General features: G+C 44.8%; 1 protein-coding gene across 1 annotated transcript in view; it reads left to right on the forward strand.

The window, feature by feature from the left end:
• PDCD6IP (programmed cell death 6 interacting protein) overlaps window positions 1-19,470 on the forward strand; it is a 203,604-nt gene that overhangs the window by 98,143 nt on the left and 85,991 nt on the right. Inside the window, 3 exon segments of the mRNA XM_030203495.1 lie at window positions 16,279-16,296; window positions 16,299-16,447; window positions 18,205-18,453. Coding sequence (XP_030059355.1) covers window positions 16,279-16,296; window positions 16,299-16,447; window positions 18,205-18,453 — 416 coding nt within the window.

The following is a 19,470-nucleotide window of genomic DNA, read 5'->3' on the forward strand; positions in this document are numbered from 1 at the left end:
GGTGGGGTTGATAACTCCAAAGATAATTCCTCTGCTCGTTCTGGGGTGGCGCCGTCATTTTCGGGCCTGTCTCTGTCACCTTCCGATGAGATCAGGTCCAACATCCCCCCTCTCTCGCGAGCAGGACACGGCGGGGTGTTAAACTCCGGCGGTGAAAGAGATGTTTCAACAGCCTGGAATGGCGTCGCTCCTTCGGCATCATTCACAGCGGCTTGCACGCCGGTTCCTCTAGGGCAGCTCGCTACGAAACGATCCAACGTTGTCTGGAGAGGCGTAGAGGTAAGGAGCACCGACGGCGTGTTCCTCACCACGCCTTTTCTCTTAGTGTGAGGCATTAGATTTCTCTCCGATTTAGTATTTCAAAGAAAGAGAATAACATCCAGCAACATCGGAGCGTTCAGCCTCGAGTGTGAGTCGCCATCTTGGACACGCCCCAATGTGTCAAGAAGGTTGTGTATAAAAAAGGAAATTGTTTTCCCCTCCTTTTCTCCCTCTGAGGTAAACCTTTTTTAATTCCTGACACTAGTGAGGAAGGTTGTTTAAAAAAAAAAAAAGAAGAAACTTTGTTTTTCCTTCTTTTTCTTACCTGTTACCTGATTTATTTTCCCGCCTTTGGCAATGTATTCTAGGGGGCTGCTTGCAAAGTTTCTTTGAATTTCGCTGGCCTGCATCTGATTCTGATCTTGGACCCTTCTGAGCTGGTACCAGTTGCTTTGATTTTTTTTTTTTTTGTGGGACACGGCTCGTGTCTGGATCACGATGTTGTTTTTTTTCCTCTTCACGGTCCTAGATGGCGGCTGGTTCAGAGGGCGGCCCCGTTGCTGGAACTTGTACCTTTTGCGGTTCGGAGGTCTTAGTCTGCCATTTCCAAAGTGGGGGAAGTCTCTCGCTGGCTACGTTTGGCTGCAGGCTCAGTTTTTTTTAGTCCAGGGCTATTTTTTCATTCCTGTTAGCCTTATGCGGCTGTTGGTCAGTTCTTTTTCAGACCGTCTGGTCTCTGCTGCTTCTGGCATCTTACTTGAGACGCCCCTGCTATTTGATTCTTTTTTTTGGCAGCAGTTTTTCCTCCCTTCTGTAGGGAGGTTCTGGTTCTCTCTGCCCCGTGGATCCCTCCTGTCTGCAGGGTACTTTCCTTCTGGTAGGGGTCTGAGTTGCCCTTGGTGTGCAACTGCTAGCTGAAATCCCTCTTCTGAGTACCCTCGGGAGCGCCATTCTTGCCAGTCTTTTGCCTGGACTTAGTTCAGTGTCTCTTTACGGGAATGTGCCTTTTTAGAACTAGTTTGCCACAGCTCTTCCTTGCTTCCCTTGCTTTCAGGCGGGAGTTTTAGCCTGGCACAGGCGGATTTTGCCTTTTCTAGTTTCAGGCGCCTCTCTCCTGGCACATTTGGCACTCCTTCCTTTTTCTGTAAGGGATGCAGTCCTTTCCTGCTTAGCAGATCTATTGCTGTGCATCTGGATTATCGCCTCTTAGCTGTGCACTTTTCTTTACTTTTCTGCAGGGAAGTGTATCTGTTCTAGGTCTGGAGTTTGACTCTCCCTTAGCTGGTTTTTCCTCAGTTTGGTGTTAGTGGCCAGCTTCCTCTTTGTTCCTGGCTTGGCAAGAGTTGTTTCTTCCTCACTGCCTTACGGCTGCATTTTGCTCCCTGTGGTCCGAGGATTCCAGCTCCTTGATGCTTACCTCCCTCTTGGCGGGAGTTTTTTCTCTATGTTGACTGCTGCTCCATATCTGTTTCCTAGGAGGGCGGTCAATTTGGCTCAGAGACCACTTGAGGGCCGAGAGTGTCTCTTGGGGCATGGGGCTTTCTCTTCTTGTAGTTTTAGTCCCTCTGGGCCAGGGGAGTGCAGCGCCAGATCTGCATTTCCACAAGTTGTGCTCCTTTCCTGTTGGCCTCCTGGCAGCACCTTCTTCTCTGGCTGTTCCCCAGGACTCCCTCTATGCATTTTGCTTGTTGAGCACAGCTCCATCGCTGCATGTTGAGCGCGGCCCCATTATTTCATGCAGTTCCACCGTTCCATGTTGGGCAGAGCTCCATTGCTGCATTCTGGGCACAGTTCCACAGTTCCAGGTTGGCTTTAGCTCCATTGCTGTATGTTGAGGACAGCTCTATCATGGCATGTTGAGTGAAGTTCCTTCGCTGCTTATTCTGTAACCTTTCGTCTCTGCATGTTGAACGCAGCTCCATTCTGACATGTTTAGTGTAGTTCTTTCTCCGCAGGTCTCAGCGTGGGGCACAGTCCTGTGTCTGCGTGTAGAACACAGCTGTGTCTGCCTGTGGAACGCAGCTCCTTGTCTGTGTGTGGCATGCAGCTCTCTCTTTGCGTATGGAACACAGCTCCCTGTGTGTGTGCAGAGCGCAGCTCTACCACCTGTTGAGTGTAGCTCCATCTCTATGTTTAGCACAACTCTTGTCTGCAAATTGGGTGAAGTGGAGCACAGCTCTGTGACTGCAGGTGCTACATAGCTTCATGTCTGCATAGGAAGCATAGCTCCTTGTCGGCGTGTGGAGTGCTGCTCCTTGCTGGCGTCTGGAGCGCAGTTCCTTGCCGGTGTCAGGAGCGCAGCTCCTTGTTTGCTTGTGGAAAGCAGCTCCTTGTCTGCGTTATATACACAGTTCCATTGCTACCGCAGCTTCAGTTCTGCAGGTACCTCTAACATCCAGCTCTTTCAGTGGGGCACTGCGCATCCTCTGTTACTTTGCTTGTTTAGTGCATTTCTATCTTTGCCAGAGGTGTGCAACTCTTTCTCTGCCCGTGGTATGTGGCTCAGTTTGTGTGCTTTGAGTGCAAATCCGTTTGTTCTCGTTGAGCACGGATCCTACTGTGCCTGATGAGCGCAGCTTCTTTTCTGTCCCTTGAGCACAGTTCAGTCTCTGACTGTGGAGCATATTTTCACCTTTGCCTGTTAGGCACTGTTTCACCTTGTCGGTCAACCCCATCTTTTTTCTGCGGGTTGGATACAGTAACTTCTCAGCAGCTGTGGCATACTGCAGTTAAGACTGCTAGACAAGGCTGTCTTGTGTCTTGTTAGCTACCATTCCTGTGGCACCTTTTCTTGCCATAGCATCTTGGTGGCTGGTGAGAAGCTGGAGTTTGAATTAGTCTCTGCTCCTTTTGTGGCCTCTTGGCACATTGGGGGGGTCTTTTCTCCACAGTGTGGCTCTCAACTCTCTCTTTTGGCTCCTTTTGTTCTCTTGGCTCTGTTCTTTCATCCCTAAGTCCAGAGCGAGCTGGTTGAGGAGTACTCTTTCTACGGTTGTACCCTGATATGCTGCTGCCCTTTTTCTTCATGGTTCTGGAGAGACTAGCGCTCCAGTTGGTTCTCCCGACTCTGGAGTCTCTTCTTGTTCTTTTTTTTTTAAATTTTCATGAAATCTTTATTAATACTTAAAACACAGATTTAAGTACATAGCACATCGTATACAGCATAGTACATTTCAAATGTACATAACCAATTTCTGGTATTGTGGATGACAAATAATACAACACATGGTAAGATTCTCACTGCATACCCATCCACCCAGACAATTCTTGCCGTACGAGTGCGCCCAGGAGACTATTCAGTATGTTCAGCCCATTACTTCAAGATTTGTAATTTTGTATGTATGTTAATCCCCATCCCCCACCCCCACCCACCCTATCCCAACCCACTAACCAGCATCACCCTACCCGATAACAGCAATCATATTATACATGAAGAAGAAAAGGATCCCAGATCAGGTGCCATCTGTTCAGGTGGTTGCGCCTCTCAGCTAGTAGCCTTTCCAATTCGCAGATAAGCCTCAGTTTTTGAATCCACCTAGTTATCGGTGGGATTATAGGCTGCTTCCAATGGGCTGCAATTACAACTCTAGCAGCGCATATAGCCTGCCTCAGAAAAATTTGCTGGGTCTGAGGGCGATTTGCAACCCCCGCCAGAAACAGGAAAAAGGTTGGGTTCCAAGGTAGTGGGCTACCCGTCCATCTTTGCAGCCTGTTATGTACAGATCTCCAGAAGGCACTGATCTTCCTACAAGTCCACCATATGTGTCCCGCTGTGCCTTTTACACCGCAACCTCTCCAGCATACTCCCGTTGTGGTGGGGAAAATGCGCTGGAGGCGCTCAGGCGTCAGGTACCATCGGTACAGCACCTTTACCGCATTCTCCTTGAAGGGCACATGAGACGACACCCTCAACACATCCCGCTCCAGTCTCTCCCACGTTGCCTCCTCCATTGTCAACCCCAGCTCCCCTTGCCAGCCTTTCCAATGAAGCGTGTAATTCTGGGACTGCCTATTAACAATGTGGTAGAGGCGTGAGACCAGCCCACTAGTCTTGGGTGGCCCCTCACATATGGCTTCAAGTGTGGATTTTTCCCGGGTCACCACCTCCTGAACTGACCGTGTCCTAAGAAAGGTGGATAACTGAAGGTAAGCATACCGGTCCGACCCTATTATAGGGAATCTCTCAAGAGCCTCTGGATACGACAACAACGAATCCCCCTCAAACAGTTGGCCCCACCTTTGTAAACCTCCCCTGTACCATCTGGTGAAGACTCCCTTTATTGTACCTGGGTAAAATAGTGGGTTGTGTGCTATAGGGGACAGACAGGAGAGTTCAGTACGTCCACGTGGAAACATACTATCCCAATTAGAAAGGGTGACATATATGGAAGGACACAAGCCCCCCTCTAGGGATCTAAGTGAACTCGGGATCCACAAGAGCGCCCCCAAGGGCCGCGCACCTAAGGTGTATTGTTCCAATTGCACCCACTGTCGATCCGGATAGTCCTGAAACCATTCCACTGCCGCGCGCCTGAACTGCTCTATAGTACCAGGCCAGGTTGGGTACCCCCAGCCCTCCTCTCTTTTTATCCTGGTACAGGACCGAGCGTGCCAGCCGCGGACGTTTCCCCGCCAGATAAAGCACATGATACGTTCCTGCAATGTTACTAGGAATTTCCGGGGCATCTTGATTGGGAGGGCTTGAAAAAGGTAGAGCAGGCGCGGCAAAACATTCATCTTCACAGCAGCTATGCGACCAAACCAGGAGAGATCCAGGTCACCCCATCTACCAAGGTCCTCAGTGAGTGTCCCAGCCAAGCCCTTATAGTTTACAGCAAAGAGCTCGGAGTGGCGGGCCGTCAGATTGACCCCCAGGTAACAAATGCTCCTGTCAGCCCACCGGAAGGCATAGGTAGATCTCAACGTTCCCACAAGCTCCTCCGGGAGAGACACATTCAAGACTTCAGATTTTGACATATTCACTTTAAAGCCTGACACAGTCGAGAATTCCTCAATCTCCCCCAAGATCCCGGGGAAGGTGGTTAAGGGGCGAGTGACAAACAACAGCACGTCATCCGCAAATAGGGATAGCTTGTGTTCTCTTCCACCTATGGAGAGACCCGAGATATCCGGGTTATTCCTAAGCCTGGTAGCAAATGGTTCCATCACCATTGCGAATAGCAAGGGAGATAAGGAGCAGCCCTGTCTAGTACCCCGATGTAGAGGAATCGTTGCAGAGTTGCCCCCATTAACTCGTAAACAAGCCTTTGGAGAATTGTAAAACGCTTGAATCCAGCCCCGAAACTGAGGTCCTACCCCAAAGGCCTCCATCACTTTGTACATAAATGGCCAATGCACGCGGTCGAAGGCCTTTTCGGCATCTAGGCTAAGAAGGCATAGGGGCTTATTCATTTTTTTTTTGGCCAAATACATTAGGTCAACCACTCGCCTAGTATTATCTGAAGCCTTTCTATATGAAACAAATCCCACCTGGTCAGGGTGGATGACGGCTGGAAGCAAAGGTGCCAGGCGGTTGGCCAAGACTTTAGCTAAAATTTTGACATCTGCATTCAAAACAGATATCGGGCGGTAAGACCCACAGTCTGTGTGGTCCTTGTTCGGTTTAGGCAGTACCGCAATCCAGGCTTCCAACATGGAAGCAGGCAGAGCCTCCCCCTTCCCACTCAGGTTAAACAGATCAGCTAACAGCGGGGCCAACTCAAGGGCAAATTTCTTGTAAAATTCATTGGGGAAGCCATCCAGCCCCGGTGACTTACAGGAGGGCAGGTGCTGAATTGCTTTTTGTATCTCAACCGGAGTGACCAGGGCATCCAATATGATCCTCTGCTGCTCTGTGAAAGAGGCAAGGCCACTGTCAGCTAAGTATTCTAGAATAGATTCAGCAGGAGGATTAATCTCTTGTGCATAGAGCCCCTGATAAAATTCACTAAAGCGCCTCCTTATGGACTCAGCTGTATTCAACATTTCACCCCTCTCCCCTTAATATGTGTTACCGCTCAGTCCACCTTTCGTCTTCATAGCTTTATAGCCAAGAGACGCCCTGCTTTGTTAGTAAATTCGTAAGATCGAACCCTATTTCTATTTTGTATCCAACTTAGCTGTTCAGAGTAGATAGAGTCCAGCTGAAGCCTCTGTCCCCGCAGCTCCTCCAGCACCTCTGAAGAGCCACTTGACTTGTGTTGCGCCTCCAGAAGCCTAATCCTTGCCAGGCACTGTGCCAGCTGGGCTCTACGGACTCTCGCACGCTTACTAGCTAACTGTATAAAGTAGCCTCGCGAAACTGCCTTTATTGCATCCCACACCACTCCAAGGGGTGGACCCGACTCCATATTGAACTCCAGGTACTCCTTCAGGACCTTTCTACAGCCCTCCACCACCTCCCCCTCCTGCAGCAAGTCTGTATTAAGCATCCATCTTTTGTCTTTGACCTCAGCCCTAATAGTTGGCAAGGTAACCCATACTGGGGCATGGTCAGATATTGTCGCACTACCAATTCTTGATTGTGGCCCCCTCTCAGCAAGAGTAACATCTAAGAAGATATAATCGATACGTGAGTATGACTTATGTATGGGGGAGAAAAATGTATAGTCCTTCATGGTCTTATGACTGAGTCTCCAGACATCTAAAGTCCCCAGGGAATAGACCAGAGAACCTAAGGCCAGAGAGTCCCTAGACACCTGTTGCTGGGGTGACCCGGATCTGTCCAGCGCCTGGTCCATGACTTCGTTAAAGTCACCCCCCAAAATCAAAGAGCCCCTGGTGAATGTAGCTAATATGTTCTTTACTTTGGTGTAAAAGGACCCCTGGTGGTCGTTTGGTGCGTATATGGATGCAAGCGTAAGTTCAACTTGGTCTATGATGATGTGGAGCATCAGGAATCTCCCTCCCGGGTCACGTTTAATGTTTAGAATTTGGGGCGAAATGGATTTGTGGAACAAGACCGCTACCCCACGCTTCTTGGACCCATCTGCTGAGGAGGCAAAAACGGCATTGGGATAGTCTGAGTGTGAGAGGAGTCGCTCATGCACCCTGCGGAGATGTGTCTCCTGCAGCAGGACAACATGCGGTTTTATCTGTTGTAACTCTAAACAGTTTCTGCCTTTTTTGAGGCATGTTCAGCCCCTTCACATTATATGATAGTATTTTAAGGTCTGCACACATTACTAGGATTCTAGGTCAAGGCTAAACAAATGGGTTCCAATCACTCCATGTACAGATGTTCCAATAAACCGGTGATGCCCCCAACCCGCCCCTCCCCCTCTTTGCCTTCTAAGTGTCCCCCTACTCTCCCATATCCCCCCCAACGAAAGAAAGTGACACACCCTCATCCCCACAACCAGCTCCCTCACCCCTCCCCGAATCACCCCTTAAACCACCAAGGTCCTTTAGTTTTCTGCCCAATGCTGAATGCATTCATCTTTATAAAGGACCCCAGCTCGCCCCACAATTGTTTAAGCTACCTCCCCCCTATATCCCCAGCAACATTACAACCTTGAACACAACATTCCCCACCCCACTTTACCTCCCTCATAACTTCCAGTAATAAAGGATCTTAGAGTCCCTTTTGCTAAAGTAACATAACTCTTAAAACATAACATTACAGTTGTTACTCCCTGCTGCTTTTCCAGCCATTGGCACAGACATAACCATCGTTCCTCCAACCGCCTTGCAGAGTGCGGCCTCGTGTAGGATATAGCGATCAAACTGCCACAGCAGTGATTCAGGTTTCTTCCATGGTCACTCTTCTTTTCGAATTGTTCCTTTTAGTAGTGGAAGGGACCCGCTGCCATTTTTGAAGTTTAGCCTTCGTGGCGGATGCTAAGTCACCTGGAGGCTTGCTCGTTTTCACCAGGCCCGCCGCATGCAGGGATGTCCAAGCTTCGGACAGTGATGTTACTCTATTTTTGGTTCCCTGGAGAGTGTAGTTCAGAGAGAAGGGGAAGCCCCATCTATATGTAACGTGTTCTTTAGTTAGAATGTCCAGGGCCGGTTTCATGAGGCGTCTCTGCTGTAGAGTAAACTGCGAAAGGTCTTGAAACACAGAAATTTTTGCTCCGCCATATTCCAGGTCAGTCTTTTTCCTGGCGCAATTAAGCAGTTCTTTCAATTCATACCGGTGGAACCGTGAGATAATGTCCCGTGCTCTGTTCTCCTGCCTCTGACCAAGGGATCTATGTGCTCTATCAATTTCTATCTTAGCCGCTGCAGCATCAGCTCCCAGCAGGGAGGCACACAGTGTTTGTATAATAAGCGGGACATCTTCGTTCTCACCTTCTTCGGGGACTCCACGGAACCTAAGATTGTTCCGACGTCCCCTGTTCTCTAGGTCATCGAGCTTGTATGTGAGGTCTTTATTCTGTTGATCCAGGGCTTGAAGGTGGGCCTCGTGCGAGAGCAGGGACTCAGAGTGCTCTTCCAGCTTTACCTCCGCCTCTTCAACTCTATTGCCCAGCTCGCGGAGGTCAGAGCTTAGTACCTCCATCTTGTCCAAGATCTCGTCCTTCGATTTTTTAATATCCTCCTGTATACCTGCGAGCATCTGGCGAAGTTCGCCAGAGATTCCTTTATTAGCCGGCGGCTTCCACAACTCCGACATCGACAGCGCGGAGTCTGAGTCCGACGGGGACGCTCGCGCCATTGCCTCGTGGCGCTTAGCTGTTTTACTTGCCCCGCCACCAGCCGACTTATCGGCCTCCTTAGGCCGCGTTGAAGATGCTCTACTCATGCTGTTACCGATGAGGAGCAGTAAGGAACGCTGCAAACACTTTTAAATTAGCTGGAGAGTGCTTTTTGTGGCGATTTTGTAATTCAGGGAGCGGGAGCTCAGAAGCTAAGCTGCCATCAGTGGCGGTGATGTCACTTCCTCCCGTCTCTTCTTGTTCTGTGGAGTTTGATTCTCTCACTAGGCGCGGGTCTGGGTGGTTCCTGGGCCTTGCTTCCTTTCTTCTATGAAGTGTGGCGCACTGTTTGGGGTTGCATACTCCTAGTACTTGTTAGGGTCGCTTCATTCGACCATCTTGCACTCAAGGCAGACTGGCAGGTTTGGGAGTTAGTCTTTGTCCTGCCAGGGTTCGGAGAAGTGGATCCTGGTCTAGGAGAGACAGTTCTTCTCCTTGTTGCTCGGATACGACGGTTGCCTTCCTTCCAAGGGGGGTCCTTTAGCATGAGTATCTTTTGTGGCTTCTTTTACTACTCTTGGGACAGGGGTATGTAATTTTTCTTTTGCTCAGGACATTTGTTTTATGTCCTACGACTTCAGTTCCTTTTCTAGTGTCTTATCTCTGTTCCATTTTGGTAGCCTGGTGGTTCGGATATTCGAATCGTTTTTTGCTGTGTGTATAGCTTTGTTGATTTTTCAACCTTCTGCATTCTTTTTTTTCTCCCCCCCCCCCCCCCCCCCCCCCCCCCACTCTTTGGAAAACTGCTTTGCTACATCCCATTAGTCTGGATTGGTCTGGTATAGATGACTAGGAAGGAAAAATTATGTTCTTACCTGATAATTTTCTTTCCTTTAATCATACCAGACCAGTCCAGATGCCCTCCCTGGCTAAAGTCTGTCAGAGTGTTGTTTCCTTTAGGTATCCCTGGCTGTTCCACGACGCTTCAATACAGTGGGATGTCCTACCTCACTGCCTACTTTATCTTCTCTATTCAGTCTCCTGCCACTTGTTGTTGTGCCAGCTCTGTATAACTCCTGTTACTTGGCATGACGGAGTTCTTTCCCCGGATTCAGGGGTAGATCTCTATGTGCTTGAGCAATCTCAGTATGGACCATTCCCTCCCGCTTACTTTACTGTGAGGGGAGGTTGCAGTTGCCTTTGGCCAAGCAGGAACAGTGTGGTTTTGCATATTGGCTCCGAGTTTGCCTGTTTGGTATTAACTGTGTTTTCTTCTAGACTTCAGAGCACCATTGCTTGGCTATTTGAAATACTGAACATTCCAGGCTGCACGATACCCTTAAGGGGCAGTTTACTTGGAACTATTTTGTCTGTCTCCTTCCGCTGGTAGATGGACATAACCCATTAGTCTGGACTGGTCTGGTATGATTAAAGGAAAGAAAATTATCAGGTAAGAACATAATTTTTCCTTTTACCACATTTTCTTTAAGAGGAACCGAGATAGAAATCCTTTGTAAAACATTTTCAAGCAAATTCTAATCACTTTCCCCCAACGTCACACCTAATTCCTGATGCCATTGCAGCCGGTGCTGTACGTGGGGCTGCATTTGCCTATGTTGATAATCATACAAACGAGATGAGACCCCTCGTCCCCTTGGAGTCTACACAAAATTCACCTTAGTGCAATTAGTGCTTATCATTATCGTGTAGAGGGTAAGCCTATCTCGGGACAGCCTTTAGTTGTTCGCTTCATGAGAGGTTTGCTTTTGTCAAAGCCCCCTATCAAGCCTCCTACAGTGTCATGGGATCTCAACGTCGTTCTCACCCAGCTGATGAAACCTCCTTTTGAGCCACTGAATTCCTGCCATCTGAAGTACTTGACCTGGAAGGTCATTTTCTTGGTGGCTGTTACTTCAGCTCTTAGAGTCAGTGAGCTTCAAGCCTTGGTAGCTCATGCTCCATATATTAAATTTCATCATAACAGAGTAGTCCTCCGCACTCACCCTAAGTTCTTGCGCAAGGTGGTGTCTGAGTTCCATCTGAACCAGTCAATTGCCAACATTTTTTCCCTTCATACCCGCCCTGCTGAATGTCATTTGCACACCTTGGACTGCAAGCGAGCATTGGCAGACAGTCCGACCAAATGTTTGTTTCTTTTGATCCCAACAGAAGGGGAGTGTCTGTCGGGAAACGTACCATCTCCAACTGGCTATCAGATTGCATTTCCTTCACTTACGCCCAGGCTGGGCTGACTCTTGAAGGTCACGTCACGGCTCATAGTGTTAGAGCCATGGCAGCGTCAGTGGCCCACTTGAAGTCAGCCACTATTGAAGAGATTTGCAAGGCTGCGACGTGGTCATCTGTCCACACATTCACATCTCATTACTGCCTACAGCAGGATACCCGATGCGACAGTCGGTTCGTGCAGTCGGTGCTGCAGAATCTGTTTGGGGTTTAGAATCCAACTCCACCCCCCCAGGCCCATTTTATTCTGTTCCAGGCTGCACTCTGTTAGTTTATTTTTTATTTTTTGTTACATTTGTACCCCGCACTTTCCCACTCATGGCAGGCTTAATGCGGCGAGCAATGGAGGGTTAAGTGACTTGCCCAGAGTCACAAGGAGCTGCCTGTGCCAGGAATTGAACTCAGTTCCCCAGGACCAAAGTCCACCACCCTAACCACTAGGCCACTCCTCAGTTATGTCCTTGCCGTTGCGAGGCCCTATTGACCAATGAGCGCTAGGGATACCCCATCAGTGAGAACAAGCAGCCTGCTTGTCCTCGGAGAAAGCGAAGTTACTTACCTGTAGCAGGTATTCTCCGAGGACAGCAGGCTGATTGTTCTCACAAACCCGCCCACCTCCCCTTTGGAGTTGTGTCTTCCCTTGTCTTTGCTTTCTACTTGACTGAGGAGCACGCTCGCGCTACGGGCGGGAAGACGGTTGCGCATGTGCTTTGCATGCATGTGCGCGTGAGGGCTAGCAAACTTTGTTGCTAGGAAGATCTCCGATCCTGAGGCTGCCGTCGGACGTCACCCATCAGTGAGAACAATCAGCCTGCTGTCCTCGGAGAATACCTGCTACAGGTAAGTAACTTCGCTTTTTCTGCATTTAAAGCCTGTTTTGCACCTCGTAAAGGCTTTTTTTATAAAACTGGGTATCAGTATATACATGCCAAGATGGCACAAATATATATGTAAGGTCAATGGATGAGTCTTCCAAAACAAAATCACATGAACCACTCGTGGATTCTCAAGGATTATTAGAGAGCAAAAGCACCTGATACGGGACTGTTTTGGCTTGGCAAAGCCTGCTTCAGGGGTCTGTAAACAGAATTTATAAATATTCCAAATCACAAAGCAACATAAAAATTATTAACTAAATAGAATCATAAAAATGTTAACATGAATAAAAGCAAGAACTGTATGTAATATATGTTTTAGAAAACATGTGTATGTATATGTATGTATATGTATATATATGTATATATATATTCACAAGTGGGCATATAAACCAAAAGACATACAAGAGATTTATGTATATAATATTCCTTAGTGATCATGTGAACCAAATCAAAACCAATTAAAACCAGTGCTTTGAATAAGGAGGAGAGGAGTGGCCTAGTGGTTAGGGTGGTGGACTTTGGTCCTGGGGAACTGAGTTCGATTCCCACTTCAGGCACAGGCAGCTCCTTGTGACTCTGGGGAAGTCACTTAACCCTCCATTGCCCCATGTAAGCCGCATTGAGCCTGCCATGAGTGGGAAAGCGCGGGGTACAAATGTAACAAAAATAAAAATACAAAAAAGTTGTATATTCAGAAAAAAAAAAAAAATATATATATATATATATATATATACATGTGTACACATGTATACATATAGAAAACATGTGCATGCCAAGCCGAAACACAGTCCCATGTTGGGTTCTTTTGCTTTCTAATAAATTACATCCTTGAGAATCCACCAATTGTACATGTGATTTAGGGGGTCTTTTACTAAGATGTGCTAGCATTTTTAGCTCACACTAAAAAATGAGCTGGTGCTAAATGATGAGATGGCCATTATATTCCTATGGTCGTCTTAGCATTTAGCGCGAGCCAGTAACGCTGGAAGACTCATTGACCTTATTGTTTGACTGTCTTTACAGATTCCGTAAGGTTTCCTGGGTCATAATAAAATACTTTGGCTTTTCTACACCCGTGATTTTAGTTTGGTCTTTCTGGATTTCTTCCGCTATTTTTTTTTTGTTTTTTTCTTGTGTTTTTGCGGGAGACTTGGGCTCTCTTTGTTGTTTCCTCTGTTCCTCCACCTTGATATGTTTTTCATTTGTGACAAATATATGTGACACGTGTAGGCTTTACTGGGGCATAGATTAGGTACAGCAGGTATAATTGTGTGTGCTCACACTTGCATGCTACTGGATTTAAATCTGGGAGCCTTTTTTAAAGTCATTTGGGCTCCTGTGTTGCCTTTATCAAATAGGCTTCAGATAGATGCCTTTTTAAACTGCACACATATGCAACCTATGGTAAAATCAAGCCCTAATAAAGCTAAGAGGAGACTAGGGATATGCATTTGTTACATTTGTACCCCGCGCTTTCCCACTCATGGCAGACTCAATGCGGCTTACATGGGGCAATGGAGGGTTAAGTGAATTGCCCAGAGTCACAAGGAGTTGCCTGTGCCTGAAATGGGAATCGAACTCAGTTCCCCAGGACCAAAGTCCACTAACCACTAGGCCACTCCTCCTCTCCAATGTGCACAATAGATTTAGAGGGTTGTTTACAAAAGCTTAGCTCGAGTTATCTGCAGCAGGGCCCATAGGAACAAAATGGGCCCTGCTGCAGATAACGCGAGCTAAGCTTAAGTAAACAGGGGGGTTAATGTGTGTTAACCTATGATTTGTGTATGTTCAAAATGTTGTATTAAAATTGTGTGAAACCGAAAAAATAAACTAATTGCAAGGAAAAGTCACATTTTCTGAAAGCGTGTGCACACACAAAATGTTTTGCTTGTGTATATCCTTAGAAGGGACCAGGGATTGATTATTCAAAATTGCTTGATCATTGGCCTAGTTGGTTAGCCTATCAGCACATTGTAAGCCACTTTGAGCCTGTAAAACTGTGGGAAAAATGTGGGGTATAAATGTGCAAAATAAATACGGATGTTTTATTATTTTAATGGATTTTGGAAATGGCATTATCATATACTTTTAAATGTTTTATGTTGTAGATCTTCAAATTTGATATTGAGTATAAGCAGAATATAAATATCAAGCTAAAGTAAAATTAAATCTTTTTTTTTTTTCTTTGTCTGAAATTTGGTTTCTGTGTCATCAGATGGGGCCCTTGGGGACAGTTGGAGACTTCTTCAATTTTATTAATATAGAGCAGGGAACATTGCTCTATCCAACTTCCAGTCTCTGTTCTTTACAGCCTGATGTTGAAGGAAATGCAGTATAATTTCCTTTCTCTGTCTGAATCTTTCTTTGTCTTAAACAAAAGCCTAAGTTGAAGGTGTTATGATGTGAATGGAGGACATTTGATAATGAACAAGACCAGAAACCTCTTTCTCTGCACAAGAAGTATTTGAATACCTTTTACATTTTTCATTGTCTGGCTTAAAAACCAGCTTTTTATGGCTCACTTTAATGTAATTATCACTTACCACCAAAATGTAGATGAAAATCTCATTTCTGTACAGCTCTAAGATCATACCCATGCAGGGCTTGATTCAGGCAGCTCCCATCAAGCTTTCTGCAGTGTCATGAGACATTAACCTGTTTCATGGCAAGTTGATAGTTTCCTTTGAGCCCTCAGGCTCTTTTTAGCTCAAGCATTTTGATCTGGAAGGTGACACTTTTGTTGGTGGTCACTTTAGCCCTCAGTCATTGAGCTCCAGACCCTAGTAATACCCATCTCATAATAGATTTTGTCATAATAAGGTGGTGTTGCTCCACACAAACATCAAGTTCTTGCCTTAGGTGACATCAGACTTCCATTCATCAGTTAGTGGGCCAGCTGGTATGTTTACCTAGGCTTATCTACTATGTTACTATGTTATGTGTGTAAAGGCAAAAGGCTGTTTATTCCTTGGATGGCTAGAGTTGTCACCTTCTTGGAGAGAACTCGAGCCCATGGAAAGTATATTCTAGTTTACCTTTGACATCAAAAGACCTGGAATTACAGTAAAAAAAAAAAAAAAAAAAGTACCATTTCTAATCGGGTAGCAGAATGCCTATCTTTTCCAGTCCCAAGCAGGTCTGATCTCTGAAGGGCTAGGTCAAGGTCTGTAATATGAAGTATTATAGCCCATTGAGGAGATTTGTCTGATGTGTGGTCCAGTCAGCACATTCATATCCCACTATTATTGGGACACAGTTTTCTAGTGGGATAGTAAACTTGAATCCATTCTCTATAGTTTCAGAGGGATAGATCCAAATGCTGTCCTTTCTAAGTCCCATTGTTATGATTTTTGGTTGTCTTCTGTATTTTAAAAGAAACAAATCAAATACAAAAAGAGTTTTCCAACAAATACATACACTTGCTTGCAGCTTCGTGTTTTTTTTCTTATTTTGGTCTGAAGACCACACGACTGGTGAGTCCACTTGTGTGGCTTGGTGAATATACTTATCAGAGAAAACAGCATGGGTGTTTGTAGACAGCAGTCCACTAGTTGCACAGATGTGCTCACCTCATTTTTGGGGGAGTTCTCTTTACAGTCAGATGTTTTCTAGTGAACTGAGAAGTGCTGTGGGGCTGCTGCAGCACAGATATTACTGTGCAAAAGTAGTAAAACTTCTGGCTTTTCAGAAAGCTCTGGAGAAATCTCTTTATCTGGTTATGCGGCTTGTATGATAAACTTTTATGTCATCTGAGAGCACCTGTAAATGTCAGGGAACTTTGCTTTATGTCAAGACTTGAATATATCTGTGGGTGTTCCTATAAAATGCTTGTAAACCTGAATTCATATGTTGTTTTAGAGAATAATTTTATAACGGATGGTTTTGTGTGTGATAACCTCATAGCTGTGTATTTTATAAAGCAATGCGAAGCCCAGTTTTACATAGAAAATTGAGATGGAGATTGAGGTGTCCTGGTCAGGATGTTCACAATTCCCTTGATACTTTTACAAAAGGAAAGCTTGTTTTACTAGACTTGGAGGCCAGTGAAAATCACCCACTTCTCCAATGGTAGCAGGAAGCTCTTTCACCAAAATGGAACAACCCCAACTGAATCTGATAGTTGATAAGGAATATAAGGCTATATATATATTTCACCTTGCTGGTGAAACAGCTTTAGAATTCCTCAGAATGTAGAATAAAACAGTGGTTTATGGTATGTGCTTCTAAATCGTTCTATTTTTTTCTTTTCCATCCAGAGGGCACCAATGTCCGCACTATTTAGATAAAGCTGTCAGCGCAGATGCAGTAGTTAAACAGAACTATCAGAGTCACCATGAGACATTGGTACTTCTATGTAAACCAGAAGTAGAGCTCAACGCTGCCATCCCTTCAGCGAATCCTGCAAATACCATGCAGGGCAGTGAGGTGAGCACAGATCCGATCAGATACCACCTTCAGCTTCTTCATATATTTGTCATTATGTTTGAACAGGATGCAGGCTCTTCTAAATTATATCTGTGGCCCCTGATTAGGATTACATATGTAGCTTGTCAAAGATTTGATTTCAGGGCATCTTAGTGTTGCAGATAACCGCAGATGTCATCAAAAGCAATCTCGTCTCATAATAGGTTTGTGTTCATGTTAGCTGGTTTACTTCTCTCACACCATTTCTGTTTTTAAAAATGTAATGGAGATGTGTTTAGAGTTTTTAAGATGAGTTTTAAAGTGTATAATGATAGGGAGGTGAATGTTTTGTATTTTAATTGGCGTTGGAAATCGCTGCAGGGTATTTTGTTTAGTAGTGAGTAATAAATCTAAATATTGGGAGTCTGGAAACAAGAGTTCGGATCCTGCTTCTTCCACTGATACTCCTTGTGACTTCGGGCAAATCACATTATTTCTCTTTGCCTCAGGTACAATAATACGTTTTGAGGGGCAAGAGTTGTTCATGAACTATTCAAATGCTGTAAGCTGGCCAAAGATCCAAGGTTATACAAATTATATTTACTAAAGTGTACTAAAAATGCATGTTTATGCATGCTTAAACATGCTGTTTACTAAAATGTTAATTAGTTCCTGATAATGTGAGTAGAGCACACGAAAAACAGTGAAATAAAAACACTTCCAGTATAAGCAACAAAAAATAAGTAAAATATAGAGAATTTAGAGGATAAAGCATTACATTTGTAAGTCAAGATGACTAATTATGTTGTATGCTGCCTGTACACATCTGTAAATCTAAAAGGATCCTTCATGACCAATTTGCTAAAAACAAGGACACAGTCCAAGATCCATGAAAAGAATGTTTATGTATCAGGTGCAAGCAGAAAATAGGAAAGATGTACTGGCAAGGTGGCTAATGCTGCTTGACATACAGTACTTCCACTGAGCCAATGGGCCAGTATCTCTTTCCTATTTTCTTTTTGCCACATATGAAGCAGTTTTCCTTCTGTAGATGTTATTAATGATCTTAAAGTTAGTTTTGTGATAATGGACTTATCTGCCATCATTTACTATGTTACTAGAGCCGTAAAGATTGGGAATACATAACTACAACAGGATGAATTTTAATAATAGATAATTAGTTCAGCATTTAAATATTTTTTAAAATTTGTTTTCAGGGCCTTTGAGTGGGTATTGTATTAACTTATTAGATTGTAAGCTCTTTGAGCAGGGACTGTCTTTCTTCTATGTTTGTGCAGCGCTGCATATGCCTTGTAGCGCTATAGAAATGCTAAATAGTAGTAGTAGTAGTAGTAGTAGTAGTAGCTTATTTGGGCCAATATTCTGTTGATGGCGCATAACGCCTGGAACCACCCCAACTCTGCTGTCAGATTATCTGGCAATGCCCGGACAGTGTCATGGTGGTCTGAATCAAGATTCATTGTCACTGCCTGGTTAAGTGCTACTGAATATTGATGGCCGGTCTGCTCAACACAATTTAACTGGGCAGTAATCTCTCTTGCCTGACTACATTGTTTTGAATATCAGACCTATTGAGGTTTCTTCCAAATCTCATCTAGTTGTATTTTGTGCTTATTTGTTCTGTTTTTCCTCTTTTAAATATCTTAATCCTGCTTACAATTCAAAGAAGAGAGAGGTCCTATCAGACGTGAAATACATAACTTTAAAGGTTTTGAAAATGAAAATAGTAAATATAATTTGTCTTCCTGTGGGTATAGGTTGTTGGTGTCCTGAAGTCTCTGCTAGCCAGCTTAGATGAGGTGAAGAAGGAAAGAGAACAGCTGGAAAATGATATCAAGTCTGTTAATTTTGACATGACTAGTAAGTTTCTAACTGCACTAGCTCAAGATGGTGCTATCAGTGAAGAAGCCATTTCTGTGACTGAATTGGACCGAATTTATGGCAATCACACACACAAAATACAGGAGAACCTAAAAAGGCAAGAGGAGCTTCTCAACAGCATTCAGGTAAACCACATTATTTAAGATTGCACGGATCTGGATGTGACTTAAACCAGTATGAAATGGCAAGTGTGGAGAACACGTGACTTGATCTTCAGTGGTGGTTGGTGGTTGCTAGGTACAGTAAATCACTGGCACTTTGCTTGCAGTACTGTCTATTTAAGGGATACTGCTGAATGTGCATTAAGCATTGACCATTGCTGCTGCTTATTTTCTGTTTTTGTGACCTAAGTTAACAGATAATCTTATCTGTTTAGCTTGAAAGTACCAGCACCTCCCATGGTTCATACCTAACCCTTCCCATTGTATATGCATAACTTTTTGTGTACAACATGTGATGCTAAGTTACATGCCTAAAAATTGAGTGTCAGCAGTTGGACATTTGTTTTTTTAAAGCACTACTGTCATCTATATAAGTGGCTTTGAAGGTTAGTCATATTAAGTTTTCTGCGTTGCCACTGAATATTGAAGCTTCTGGTTTGTTTTGTCTGTGTCTTCTGTCTTTCTGAAGCTATTTCTTTTTCTGACCAGCAAGCCTCTGGCTGGCTCCAACAGTAGTTTTCTTGTTTCCTGTTACCTCTGTGCTCCTCTGCTGGAAAAAAAAAAAAAGATTGGTTCAGGATTGCCTTGGACCCGCCTCACTGGGACATAACCACTCAGTGAGTGAAGATTATGTATTTGGGGAAAAGTGCCTTTTGAGATGTTGGACAATGGTATTTTTAGTTAAGCTGGTTTTTTAAGACTTAAATTGTTTACTTTCTGGGGATCCACTGTGTGCTCCTGTTTTGTTATTATTATTATTACTCTGTTCAGCATATCCAGATTGTACAGGGATATGTCATGTATAGCAATGCTTGTCCTTTAATTACTGGTCCTAAAGGATCTTGATAGCGCTGGTTTTTGCTACTGGTGTGTTTGATTCGGTATATTTTAGGTATTCTGTTTAGTTAATGTTCATTATTTTCCATGAGTTATCAGGTGAGTTATGTCATTCTGGGTCCCCTTTATTAATGTCTATTAAGC

Source organism: Microcaecilia unicolor, chromosome 1 (genome assembly GCF_901765095.1).
Source record: "Microcaecilia unicolor chromosome 1, aMicUni1.1, whole genome shotgun sequence".
In the NCBI taxonomy this organism is placed as follows: domain Eukaryota; kingdom Metazoa; phylum Chordata; class Amphibia; order Gymnophiona; family Siphonopidae; genus Microcaecilia; species Microcaecilia unicolor.